This window comes from Geotrypetes seraphini, chromosome 8, assembly GCF_902459505.1.
Source record: "Geotrypetes seraphini chromosome 8, aGeoSer1.1, whole genome shotgun sequence".
In the NCBI taxonomy this organism is placed as follows: domain Eukaryota; kingdom Metazoa; phylum Chordata; class Amphibia; order Gymnophiona; family Dermophiidae; genus Geotrypetes; species Geotrypetes seraphini.
The window spans coordinates 98,173,947-98,188,397 of NC_047091.1; the positions used below are offsets into that span (position 1 = coordinate 98,173,947).

Below are 14,451 nucleotides of genomic sequence, written 5' to 3' on the forward strand. Positions count from 1 at the left end.
GGAAGTTTCAAGTTTATTGATTTTTAATATACCGACCATCAACGGGTATCTAGCCGGTTTACAATAATATGCTAAAATAGAAATAAAAGCAATACTTGTTAAAAGTAATGTTTATAGAAAGGGGAGGGAAGTATACATTGAGGACATAGACAAGACAGACTTGAAAGTGAGGATTAAAAAGGAGGAAAGGGGTAAAGTTACATTATTAGAGAGAAAAAAAAAAAAGTTGAAAGGAAATGGAGGGAAAAAGGATAAAACATTGGGAATGGGATCGCTTCTTAAAAGCGGTTGGTGAACATAAGAAATGCCTCTGCTGGGTCAGACCCGAGGTCCATCGTGCCCAGCAGTCCGCTCACGCGGTGGCCCAGCAGGTCCAGGACCTGTGCAGTAATCTTCTATCTATACCCCTCTATCTTCTTTTCCAGTAGGAATTTGTCTAATCCTTTCTTGAAGCCCAGTACCGTACTCTGCCCAATCACGTCCTCTGGAAGCGCATTCCAGGTGTCCACCACACGTTGGGTAAAAAAGAACTTCCTAGTATTTGTTTTGAATCTGTCTCCTATCAACTTTTCCGAGTGCCCTCTTGTTCTTTTATTATTCGAGAGTTTGAAGAATCTGTCCCTCTCCACTCTCTCTATGCCCTTCATGATCTTATAAGTCTCTATCATATCCCCTCTAAGTCTTCTCTTCTCCAGGGAAAATAGACCCAGCTTCTCCAATCTCTCAGCATATGACAGGTTTTCCATACCTTTTATCAGACGCGTCGCTCTCCTCTGAACCCTCTCGACTAATGCCATATCCTTCTTAAGGTACGGCGACCAATATTGGACGCAGTACTCCAAATGCGGGCGCACCATTGCCCGATACAATGGCAGGATAACCTCTTTCGTTCCAAGCATTCTATTCGCTCTCTTAGCGGCCGCTGCACACTGTGCCGTCGGCTTCAATGTCATGTCCACCAATACCAATACCAATGGTGGATTTGAAGATGAGAAGGTTCAAGAGCAGTTAAATGCATCTTGAAATAAGAACATTTTTAAATTTGTCTTAAATTTATTGATTAGTTTTTCATGATGAAGTTGAGATGGCAGAGCGTTCCATAAAGTTGGGGCTACTACTGAGAAATTGGATTTCCTGGTAAAGAAGAATTCCTTTATGGAGGGGATAGAAAGTAAGTTCTGGTCAGCTGATCTGAGAGTCCGTGAAGAATTCCCTCCTTCGCTTACAAATTGATTTTACACAAGTGAGATAACACTGGCCAACACTCATTTGTTTGTGGCCAGCACTCAAATGTTAGATCTGTTTCTGGGTATATTTGACCTGTTAATTCCAAAAACGGCACCAGTTTCCTCCTATCGGCTCTAGTTTTTGAGATACAGAACATGTGCCATGTATCACTCTTCTCAAAATAGGCACATGCTTCTTCCGATACTGTACTTCATATTAATGAAGCAGGCCAATAGCCCAAAACATTTTAGCTCCTTACATCAAAAATACTCTAGTAACATGCAAGCATTGGGTGGCTTGACACAGAGACAAAACTGCCAGAAAGGAGATTTTAGACCAGTCCTGAATTTCAGACAATGCTATCCTCATGCATTATGGGTCCTGTAGCACTGATTTCAATGTGTATTTATTTATTTTTTAAACTTTTTTAATACCATTTACAAAAAAACTAAACGGTTTACATCAATTAAAAGATACATAAGATAAAAACAAACCATATCATAAAATCTACATAATTAAAAAATGTCTTCTCTTCAAATGTCAACTAATAAGAGTAGGGGGAGGGAGGGGCCTTTGGGTGGGTGCCTAGTCATTCCCTCAGTCCTTTACCTAGGGTTACCAGATTTCCGGACTTCCCCAGACATGTTCTCTTTTTGAGGACTGTTTCGGGAATCCAGGCAGCTTTTCAATTTTGCAACTTTTGTCTGGGGGAAACCGGACATCTAGTAACCCTACAGCAGCTCAGGCACCTATCCCGAGTCTTCCCTCCCCCACCTCGCGGAATACGGTGCTTTCTCACCCAGCGCTGCTGTAACTCTTTGGGCCATCGGCAGCACGACTGATGTAAACACGCTGTCTTCTGCGACCCGGAAGCAGAGGCAGAAAGCAGTAGAAGAAAGAAAACTTCCTTTGCTATCTTATTTATTAGTCATGGAAATATTTTGGTAATGTTCCCCAAAAATCTTATGTAGAAGAAAGGACACAGTTGCTTATTATTCCTGATACCAGAGTCAAAGGAATGATGATACAGAATTATTGTCTTGTCTATTCAAGGAATTGCCCATGTAGTGTGTGGATAACAGTGTTATGGTCATGAAACTCTGTGTTTTGACATCACAGTCATATGATGCTGCATAAGGAATGCACAGAAGTTGCCCCCGCCCTGAAGAATTTATCATCCTCTTAGAATTGCTGTCATTGTATAATTTCAGCTACATAGGCTGAGACACATGGATAGGTAAAGTGATCTGACCTAAGCTCGCTTCGGGGCTTGGTCTAAACGTGTTCTCCTAGCACCCTCTCCTCCCTTTCTCTTCATAACACTGGAACATATTTTCAGCATTCTCTACATTGCACGTGAATTTCTCTTGGGCGCTAAGGTCTCCATTTCTGCAGTGGCCAAAATTTTTATGTTTTGCATTTATCTGAAAGTAAAAATAAATACTGCTTTAACCCACCCAAAATATAATTAACTTTGGGAAAACCATCCATGTAGCTGGGTAGAGCAGATTTAGGTGTGAGTGTATTGGTTTACTGAGATACTTCTTGCCTGGGGAAGAGATGATAGTACAGAAGATTCCCCAAAGTTCTCAGTTTTAAATATCTATGTGTTTTTTTTAGAAATTTTCTTTCTAGTCAAGTATCTTGCTGGCTTTCTAGTCACATAGTTTTAGAAATCTCCAATAAGAGGCAGATTTTTTTCAGGAATGGATTAGTTTCTGTTCCAGTCTGAACTTTAGAAGGTGAAATTGTGCCATGTGTGGTGTGTTTAGTGAGCATCACCATCTCAGCCCAAACCTCAGACCCGTAGTGCTAAATCCAAAAAATTGACAAAGAACCTGTGTGACCCAAGGACTGGACGAAGCCTCTTTTTAAAGATGGTACCTCACCTGGCTTGAGAAGGGGTGTCTGCTGTTTCTACTGTGAACAAGGTTTAATTAAAGGAAACCAATTCTTATTAAGATTTAGCTCACACCTTTTTCAGTAGTAACTGAAGATGAGTTACATTCAGTTACACAAGGATTTTCCTTGTCTCCAGAAGGTTTACAACCTAAGGGAGTGTGTGGTGCAGTGGTTAGAGCTACAGCCCCGGCACCCTGGGGTTGTGGGTTCAAATCCTGCACTGCTCTTTGTGACCTTGGGCAAGTCACTTAATCCCCCACTGCATTAGATAGAGTGGGAACCTGCCGGGACAGATAGGGAAAAATGTTTGCGATCCTGAATAATTTGTAATCCGCATAGAAGTGTAGGATATGCAGAATATAAATAATTAAAATACTATATATAAATAAGGGGCCCTTTTACTAAAACTCAGTAAACGCTAAATGCTAAGAAGTTCATTTTATAGCTATGCTTCTTAGCATTTAGCAAACACTAACAGATTTAGTGTATGCTAAACTTTAGTAAAAGGCCCCTAAATTTATACCTGAGGTCATGGAGTATTACATGACTTGCCCAAGATCACAATGAGGATTTGAGCTGGGCTTTTGCTGGTTGTCAACCTGCTGCTCTAACCACTAGGTTACTCCTCCATTCCAATATAAGATTGAATGTCAAAGTGGAAAACTTAGAAAATTACCAGAGAAGATTTTGCGTATACACTTCCCCTTCCGAATCTGCGGTTTCAGCATCCGCGGATTTGGTTATTTATGATTTTTTGGGGGGAAAAAAGCTTCATTTTGGACCTTCCCCACCTCCCTCCCGCCTTTCCCCCGGCATCCCAGCTTTACCTGGTGGTCTAGCGGGCTTTCGGGGCAGGAGCGATCTTTCTACGCTCCTGCCCTGTGCAGATCGCCAATAGGACATGGCTGCCATGAGCTCCCGTCGTAGTCTCGAGAGACTACGGGAGCTCATGGCATCCATTTCCTATTGGCAATCTGCCCTGAAAGCCCCTAGACCCACCAGGTAAGGCTGGCACAGGTTGCCCAGCCCAAAGAGGAATGATCTTCGCACTACCCGGCTCGACACCGAAGCGGGGAAAGAGGACACAGAAGCACCCGCACTGGCCTCTGCAAACATGCAACACACACGGAAGGAGGTGATCGGAGGCGGAGACCACCAGGTAAGGTCCGGGGATGGGTCAGAACCAGCACAAAGTTATTTGCGATTTTTCACATTTCGCGGTCCGGCTCTGCCCCTAACCTCCGCGAATACCAAGGGAGAAGTGTACTTAACTTTCCTTGCAGTTCTGTAATTTTTGCACATAAGATGTTTGAAAAATATTTGCTGCAGATGTTGAACTTCAGAACTGATACATTGCCATCTAAAGAGAGAGATATTATGTATATTATGCACCAAATAAGAAGATCATACCTTGAAAGTACTCAAATACCCAGCAAGTAACTGTTGATAGCCTTAATGTGTCTCAAATTTTGCTTAATGTTAGAACCTGATACTGTGTCCCGCTTTGACCATGGGGTAGAGATTATGCAGGCAACATTCAACAGACAGTGGTTGTTGCTGTTGTCTAGGTCTCGGCACATCTGGTTTGGTAGAACCAATGTTTCAGCCATCATGCTGTGGCTATCTTCAGGGTATACTGTGAGGTCTGCAATTTATCTTTATATATAGTGAGTCCACTCACCTGATTGAGAACAGGGTCATGAATTTGAATTTTGTCGGGAAAATTTGATAGTTACAAATTTGAAATGTGGTGGGGAAGTTTTTTGGGCTCAGATTTGAATTTTGGCAGGAAAGTTCGTTGGTAACACAAATTTGAATTTTGGTGGAAATGTCCGTTGGCCACAATTGTAAATTTGGAGGCAATGTCTGTGGTCACATTTTTAAAAATTCTGTCAAACAAAAGGGGGAGGGGGACTTTTAGATGGAGGGAGAAGCATTTGTCTTCGGCACTAGTCCTTTTTGCACTGAATTTTTTTTGGATGAGCAGTTGCCATGCTTTGTTTATGGAGAGCCCTATATCTCCATTGAAATTATTGGGGTGTTTTGCTGTCTCTATTGCTTGTTTGATTCTTTCATCCACCTGTGGTCTTCTTTCTCCAGGATGATGGTTAGCAGGGGGTTTTTAAACATTTTTTTTGTTAATCTATTTTATTGTCAATAAGATATCTTCATACTATCCAAATACTGTATATACTCTAATATAAGTCGATCCGACTATAAATCGAGACCTCCTTTTTCCCCCCCAAAAGGAGGAAAATCGGTTGACTCGAATATGTCAGGTGGCTTAATATTCAAGTACCCTGCCCTATCAGGCTGTGCACCCAGTTCCCTTCCCTCCCTCCCCTGTGAGACATTGCACCCAGCACCCTTCCTGTCAGGCATTGCACCCATTGCACCCTTCCTGTCAGGCATAGCACCCAGTCCCCTTCCTTCCTTCTCTCTCTTCCCTGTCAGACTCTGCACCCTCCCTCCCAGTGTCTGCACCCTACCCTCCTCTCCCTGCCCTAGCCTCATACCTCTACTGCCGATCCCCGGTGGAGGTGCAGCGAGCAGGAGCAAACTTTCCAAGTTCCTGCCCCGCTGTTAACAGGCTTCCGTTAGTGTCTTTGGCCGCGCTGTGAAGCACGAGCAGGCGTGCGATTTGGCGCTGCTGCTCGGCGCTAAGCGGCTTCCTTAATGGCTCCCTTGAATTCTCACGAGAGGATGCACAAAGAAGTTCATGTTATGTTCCCAGCACTCAAAAATTGGATTTCACTACTTTCCCAGGCTTATATTCTATAAACGGCGCTATTTTTTTTAGGTGCCTAAGCTTAGTGAAAAACGCTGTTTAAACAAAATTTTAAACTGATTTTCAAGGCACCTACCAATGCTTAAAAAAAAACCAGCAATGGAATTGCGTCTCCATAGGTGCTTTATAACACCTAACGCCACTGTAGGCGTGGCTAATGCCAGAAGCGGCATTAGGTGCCGATAGGCACTTCCGAAGGCATAATTTACGTCAAAGGTAGGCACCAGAAGCGTAGATCTTGAAAACCCTGGCCTACGTTTCCAGTACCTACCTTTGCCGAAGGCACGGTTTTCTAAACGGTGCCATTGCATGATCGACAATGCAATCGGCAACTGCTTTTCAGGCGGCTTCCGACCAAGGCAACATTTAGAGAATCAGGATCTTAGAGTCATCCTTTATTTAGTCTTTTGTAAGCTTTGTAAATGGCACATTTTCTAAGCGTTCCCTAATATCATTTCTGAAGACCCAGACTTGCTCCTTCACGCTTCTGATTTTTTCAGAGCATGTTCCTTTTGTTGTTGTCGTTAATGATCATGTACAGAACATCCTGAACGCACACATACTGTCTTGAAATCTAATTGAGGCAGAGCACTTAGGAACCGGGACATTGCTCCTTGTGGGAGGGTGGGAGGACATGGTTGTAGCTTTTATTGTTCATTACCGTTCGTTCCTTTCAGAGCTGATTAAGACTGAAATGCATCACATCCGAACCCTGAAAATCATGCTGAAAGTGTACTCAAAAGCCATGAGGGAGGAGTTACAGTTCCAGAGTGCTGATATTAAGAGACTTTTCCCTTGTGGGGAGGAGTTATTGGATGTGCATGGACAGTTCCTCTCTCGATTAAAAGAAAGACGGAAAGAGTCCCTTGAAGAAGGAAGCGACCAGAATTATGTCATCCAGCGAATTGGAGACCTTCTTGTACAACAGGTTAGAGCTTGGCCTTTGGGACAAAATGGGTTATGTATTTGATATACCATTTTCTATGGTAAAACCAAAGTGGTTTACATATTACATGCAGGTACTTTCTCTGTCCCTAGTGCAAAATGGGACAATTCATCCCACCCATTTCAGTGCAGGACGTTTCATCATGGCCATGCTAAATCTTCCTCTCCACGCCACTTTTGGTGCCTCTCCTCTCTGCCCCAGTGGTGTAGTAAGGGAGAGCAGGGGGTGTGGACTGCCCTCCCCCCCCACCAGTGCCATCCTGCTGGGGGTGTCAGTGCCTCTCCTCCTTCTCTCCCCCTCCCAGCATACGTCACATCAGAGGGGAGCTGAGGTTGGCTCGAGCAGGAGGTGGAAGATGCTGCTCTTAGCAGCAAACTTTTCAAGAGGTATTGGGGAGGTGGTGCTTGAGCGGTGGGGAAAAGTAAGTGGGCATGGCTCCCCCTCCCGAACGAGGTCAGATGCTGCTAGATGCCTCCAATCTGACAGCTGGGTTTAGGAAGATTCATCGTGGCCAATTCAGCGCTCAAAGGGTCATGATCAAACGACTGCGCTGAATTGTCCTAGACCTCCTTAGTGGGTTCACGATTTCTATCTGGGGCAGTGGAAGGTTAGTTGACTTAACTCAGGATCACAAGGAGTTGCAGTGGAAATCAAACCCAGTTCCTGCTGCATGAAAGTCAGTCCTATCTTTAAGCGATAACCTGTAGCTGGTTAAGTGCTGAATATCATACATAACTAGTTATGTTTTCTCCGGCTCCATAAACCTGGAAGTTCAGTGCCGAAGCCTGGGCATAGCCCAGTATTGAATTTCTGGATTTAATGCTGATGGTGGTCAGGAAAACACTGATCCCTGCCAGCTGAATATCAGGCCTGTAGAGAATACCAGAACTTTTGTGGGTAGGGGCACACTTGTGCATTTAAGTGGCAGCAGAGTGACTAAGCACTATTCTGTAAGAGCTTGAATAAGTGGCCCCCCCCCCCCAAATTCTGTACTTGGCGCCTTAAGCTGTGCCTGCAAATCAGTGCGCATAGCCAGTTTGTATGCATAACTTAATTGATTGGCCTAATCAGCACAGATAGTTGGCAATTAACACCTTGTAATTGATGCTAATTGGTGCAAATTGTTACATGCACAACTCTGAAAGCGCTAGTCTATAAAGAGTATATGCCAGTTGCAGCGGATTTGAAAAGGGGGCGTAGCCAGGGGCAGATCGTAGGCATTCTTCAGAGGTTATGTGCATTGTGGTAGAATTTGTTGATCTGCCAGCAGCTTAGATCTAGTTTTAACTGGCCTAAATGGGTGCACCTAAGTTATGCGACGCACTCAGGTACTAAGTGCAATTCTATAAAAGGTACGCGCACTTTGTAGAATTGCATTAAGCACCATTTATTTATTTATTCATTCATTCAATTTTCTATACCATTCTCCCAGGGGAGCTCAGAACGGTTTACATGCATTTATTCAGGTACTCAAGCATTTTTCCCTGTCTGTCCTGGTGGGCTCACAATCTATCTAATGTGCCTGGGGCAATGGGGGGATTAAGTGACTTGCCCAGGATCACAAGGAGCAGCGTGGGTTTGAACCCACAACTCCAGGGTGCTGAGGCTGTAGCTTTAACCACTGCGCCACACTCTCCCATTCTTGCCAGCATCAATATTTGGGCGCTATGTATAGAATCAAGAATAGAAAGGGTAGGGTTGGGGGGGGTGGTCCGCTCCGGGCGCTTTCTTGGTGGGGCACCTGTCTTCTCTGCCCACCCACCCCCACTCCTACCCCCGCAATATGCGCACCTTCACTTCCTCCATCCCCATGCCTCCAGCTTTCGCCGACGCAAGCAACAGCTGCAACCTGCTGCTCGCGCCAGCGTCGGCTCTCCCTCTGACGTCACTTCCGGGTCTCACGTCTAGGAAGTGATATCATAGAGCTGATGCGGGCAGCAAGTTGGTGTTGCTGCTCATACTAGGAAAGTTAGAGGTACGGGAGAAGGGGCGCGCAGAGCAGGGAGGGCAGGGGAGGGGTAGGAAAGATGGCAGGGGAGGGGCACCACTGCCCTGGGAGCCTTTCACCTTCACTACGCCACTACCTCCATAGTGTCTAAATGTGAGGGGGTATTCATGATGCTGCCACTTTAATATGCACAACTCACAGAATACTGTAAACTACACATGACCTTGTGTGACTGCAGTTGCGTAAATGTAAGGTGCACCAATGCCTGGTTACGATAGTACTGTATAGCACAGTGTTTCTCAAATCAGCCCTGGCATACCCCCCTTGCCAGTCAGGCTTTCAGGATATTCACATTGAATATGCATGATACCGATTTGCATACACTGCCTCCATTGTATGCAAATCTTTCATTCGTATTCATTGTGGATGTCCTGGAAACCTGACTGGCAAGGGGGTACACCAGGACCGATTTGGGAAAGGCTGCTATAATGGGATCTGGTACCCAGATGTCGGAATAGGTTCTCACCACGAAGCATCCAGGCACCTAAAGGAGGAATCCACTTATGGAATTGCCCCTTTAGTGCCCACTGGGTCACACTTTTCCTTTCAGTGGCAAAAGGTTGAGGACTGTTTTTACCTAAAAACATAAAAGTGGCTGTATTGTGTCAGATGTAGGGTTCATCTAGCCCAGTCCGAGAACTATCCGGGAATAGACTGGAATCCGGGAATAGACTGGAATTTAGGCACCTGCTGAACCGGTAGGGCCTGTCTCGGTTAGGGCACAGGTCTTTGACCTGGTGGCCGCCGCGTGAGTGGACTGCTGGGCACGATGGACCACTGGTCTGACCCAGCAGTGGCAATTCTTATGTTCTTATGTCCAGATTTCAGTTACTAGGTAGAGTCCCAAAAAGCGGTAAGATTTCACGCTACTTAACGTCGAGGATAAGCCATAGCTTTTCACTTTTTAAATTTTTTGAACACCTTTTGTAGTCTGTCCCCTCTTTTTTTTTTCTGTAGCCAACTTTGCTTCAAACAATATACTGCTACCTGCACTTTAGAGCCACAAAGATTTCTTATCTCTATAATCTTTTAGCTGTTTTCTGTTCTGGAGGAGTCGCTGGCTATCTGTGGCCCTTACTTTCCACCAGTGCCTGTGATATAAATGCTCCTGTTTCTGCTCCAGTTTTCAGGCGAAGTGGGCAAGAGAATGGTAAGGTATTACGGTGAATTCTGCAGCCACCACAGCGAAGCCGTGCAGTATTACAAAGACCTCCTTCAGCAGAACAAGAAGTTCCAGAGCGTGATCAAGGTGAGAGCGACAGCCAGTTCAGGACTTTGCCAGTTGCCAGGCTATGATCCATCGGTTTCAGAACTGTGCAGCTATTGTGAGAGTTTGGCCTGTCGAGTAAAAGCAGGGTCGGATGCTTTTTCTGTCTTTCTGCTGGAGTGATCGCTGAAAAATGAACAAAAGTGGAAATATGACCTTCCTTCAGTCTGATGTTCTGCTAAGGGTATAGTTAGAGGGTTACAATACAGGATATTAAATGATTAGGGAATAGAATGTTTTAGGCATAAGATTATTTACAGGTCATGGACTTGGGGGGGGGGGGGGCGCCGTGGGAGCGGACTGCTGGGCATGATGGACCCATGGTCTGACTCGGCAGAGGCCATGCTTATGTTCTTATGTAAGCTATAGTAAAGAAATGATAACCTAGTAGCTGACAATTGAAGGGGACCAGTCATCTCATTCAGTCATCCCAGTCACCCAGTGATCTCATCCAGTCTTCCCAGTCTTTTTCTCTGGTATTCCACTGCACTGGGTGAATGAGCCAGTAGCGTAGTGAGGGTGGGAGGCGTCCGGGGTGATAGCCCCCCCCCACTCACTCTCTTCTCCGCCCCCCTGCCACGCCCGCTCCCCTTCCCCAGTACCTGTCTAATTTCCGTGGCCCGAGCAGCTTTGCTGCTAACTTGCTGCCAGCGCTGGTGTCGGCTCTCCTTATGATGTCACTTCCTAATTGTGGGACCCGGAAGTGACATCAGAGGGGAGCGCTGAGGCTGGCGCAGGGAGCAGGTTAGAGCTGCTGCTCATGCTCAGAAGTGCTAGAGAAGGGGGGGGATTAAAGGTGTGGCAGGGGTGGAGAGGTGCCGGTGCCCCCACCAAGACAGTGCCTGGGGCAGTCTGCCCCTCATTAATATGCCACTGCCACTACCCCCTCAACCCTGTTCTGCCACTACCCTATTTCAGGGCAGTTCTATAAAAGAGCGCCTGGTTAGAGCCTATTCTGTAAAGGAATGTAACGCTAGTGCTGCCCGATTTGAATAGATTCACTGATTCACTTTGGGTGACTCAATTTGTTTTGGAAAAAAATCAAACTTACCGATTCATTGGCCCCCTTTCTAGAGATCCGTTCGGGCTTTCCCTCTTCCAGAAGTTACATCGAAGCAAGGACTCTGGTGGCAGAGGGAAAGCCCGAACGGGTTTCTGTGTGTAGATCAATGTTAGCAAGGCTTTCTTCTCCTCGGCCGGAAGTATTTGTCCTCTCCTCCCCGGCCAGGCAAAAGTGGCAGTAGTGAATGAGATTCACTACCCTGCCGCTACTCCGGGCATCTTCTCTCCATTCGGCTGCCCAAGCAGAAACAGGAAGTTTTTACTGAGGGCAGGCCACAGTGGAGAGAAGACACAAGGAGTGGCAGCAGGAGTGGATCGCTAAATCACTACCGCCACCGGCAACATGTTGTAACGTCAAAATAAAGGTAGATGTGGGGATAGGGGAGACGGACTTGGGGGAATTGGTGGACTGGAGAAGGAGAGATGAACTTGGTGGAGGGGGAAGATGGATGGTGGAGTGGGGAGATGGACTTGGGGGAGATCATGGAGAGGGGAGATGGAGAGATAGAAATAAATAATGGATCTAAAAACAGGAGAGGGAGAGAGATGGACAATGGGATTTAGGGAGGCAAGGAACAGAAAGGGAGAGAAGTTGGACACAAGGGATGATTTAGAGGGGGGTAGAGATACTGGATAGGAGAGTAGTTAAAGAAAGGGAGAGCTGGTGAGGAAGGAGGGAGAGATACTGGATGAAAGGATAGTTGAGAAAAGGAGAGATGGTGGAGTCCGTCACTGCAGCTACGGGAATAGAGAGGAAAAAAAGGAAAGATGCCAGATCTCTTGGGGAGGGAAAGGGAGGACAGAGATGGAAGATGGATGGTTAGCATGGAGAAAGAAGAAAACGACAAATGGGTAAGAGACCCTGTCAAGTGAGTTATCAGAAGGCGTTTGTCGCAGAGCCTGGGACCAAAATGATTTGAATAATAACCAGACAACAAAAGGTAGAAAAAATAATTTTATTTTCTGTTTTGTGATTACAGTGTGTCAGATTTGAAATGTGTATCCTGCCAGAGCTGGTATTAGACCGCGAATGTGAGCTAAGATTTAACAGAGAGAGGAAAAGTCTTTTTTGTTTGTTTATTTTGTTTACACCACAGCACCAGTGTGGGTGGGAGAGGGCAAAGGAGGTGGAGTGGGTGAAGACGTTATAAAATAAACCCACCATGATGTTTGAAAAAAACACCCAATTGGGCAGGAAAATCGAACCGAAAAATCGATTCAATAAGCTGAATCGAATCAAAATTTTTTTTTCCTGAATCGGGCAGCACTAGTAAGCGCCTGCTTACTTTTATAGAATATATTTGCTGAAGTGGCAGAGATGCACGCATAAGTTACCATATTTTACAAATTCCGTGCATAAAGTGGGAGTCCCGCCCATGTGTTCACCCCTCTTACAAATACAAGTTATGGGAGAAATTCTGTTAGTGGTCCCGAAACTTGGGTGCAGAAAAAATTCAGCATTAAGCATTGTTCTATAAAGAGCACAGACCTTATATACTGTAGAATAGCACGTAGGTGCGGCTTCTGTGCCTAACTTTTGGACGCTGCACATAACGCCTGCTGAAATCAGTTGTAAATGCCGACACCCAAGTTAGGTGCTCTTAGGCCAAGTTCTGTAATTCCACACACAACTTTTCAGAATGCCCCTGGCCACGCCCCCTTTTCAGATACATGCTGTTCGAGTTGGGCGCTGAGACCTATAGAATAGCATGCAGCGAGTTGCGCACGCAAATTCTAATTGATGCCAGTTAGCTGCAGTAATTGGTTTAACACCCAATTATCATTAGTTAAGGGCTTGTTAATTAAGTTGCATGCCCACATTTCAACATGCAATTTTGGGTGCCATATATAGACTTCCCCTTTATATAAATTAAGCGGATTTTTGCAAACTGGCACTAAGATGGAGTTCAGCGTTATTTAGCCAGTGGGAAACAGCTCCCAGCCAGCTACATAGCACATAGCCAGCTATCCTGTGATATTCAGCAGGAGATAGATGGCTTTTGCCCAATGAATATCTGGCTTAGCGGATTGGCCATTGAGACTTAGCTGGCTATGTCTTTGCTGACCAAAAATAGACCAGAAATTCAATGCCAACCGCCAGATACAGTGCTGGCACTAAATTTCTGAAATTGCCACGGACTGCAGGAGTTCCCCAGCAATTTCCCATGGTTTGAATATTGGGGGGGGGGGGGTATATACATACATATGTGCACATTATTCTAAACACTTAGGGCTCCTTTTATAAAGCCGCAGTACAGATTTCTACCACGGGCTGATGAGGTGAATGCTCCGACGCTCCGCGATTTTGTAAAAGCCAGAGTTGAACACACAACTATTAGTGCCCATGTTAATGGAATTGCCTTCTATATCCATAATTGCTGGTGGAAACCTACACCTGTAGAATCAACATTAGAATTTGCTTATTTCTACAGGCTTACTTAAGTTTGGCTTCTTTATGTGTATGTCTAAATGATGACTTGAAGGCCTTCCCAGAATTGTGTTAGAGAAAAATTTTAAATAATCCCTAAGAGAATGTTGCTGCTGAGTGGAAATAGATTATGAAGCTCCATCTGTGTTTTCCCTCCTGCGACTTTTGTCCAATCCTGGCGATCCTTTAGATGTAGGAGTGAAAGTTAGACGCCTGTGCCTACCTACATATGTGTACCTCTTCCTTTCCTGTATCCAAGACATCAGCAGAATTAGACAGATATCACAAACTATTTTTTTCCAATATTAACTTCTGTTGTTCCACAGAAAATAGGTAATCTATCTGTTGTCCGCCGACGTGGAATTCAGGAATGCATTCTTCTGGTGACACAGCGTATTACTAAATATCCTGTACTAGTGGAGCGAATTATCCAGAACACTGAAGGTGAGGTACCTTTGTTTTTATTTACTTTTTAAGATCTAAGGGGTCTCTAAGCCAGCCATGAGATGTCCTGTGGTGAGGAGGGCTTTAGAGATTCAGCCTCTGTTCTTAAAGATATGTCACAAAAAACAATGCTTTTTTAACTTCCTTTGGGAGGGACAGTAAGGTCTCCCTTTCTCCCACTCTCCTCTGCCCTTATTCAAAGCAACTAAGGACTAGAGAGTTGCGCGGGGACAAAAATCCCACCCGTCCCCGCCAGGATCCTCTCCGTCCCCACCTGTCCCCGCAAGGAATTACTTCCATCCCCGCCCGTCCCCATAAAAAGCAGCAATAACTTCTGACAGGATCATCAATTCCACAGTTTCTTTTGCTGTTTTCCTTG

General features: G+C 45.2%; 1 protein-coding gene across 4 annotated transcripts in view; it reads left to right on the plus strand.

The window, feature by feature from the left end:
- The window catches only part of ARHGEF18 (Rho/Rac guanine nucleotide exchange factor 18), a 250,998-nt gene that overhangs the window by 154,746 nt on the left and 81,801 nt on the right, over positions 1 to 14,451 (plus strand). For all 4 annotated transcript variants that reach the window (XM_033956918.1, XM_033956915.1, XM_033956916.1 and 1 more), the window contains 3 exons: positions 6,595 to 6,845; positions 9,995 to 10,120; positions 13,955 to 14,072. In XM_033956918.1, the coding sequence (XP_033812809.1) occupies positions 6,595 to 6,845; positions 9,995 to 10,120; positions 13,955 to 14,072 (495 nt within the window). The remainder of the gene's footprint in view (positions 1 to 6,594; positions 6,846 to 9,994; positions 10,121 to 13,954; positions 14,073 to 14,451) is intronic.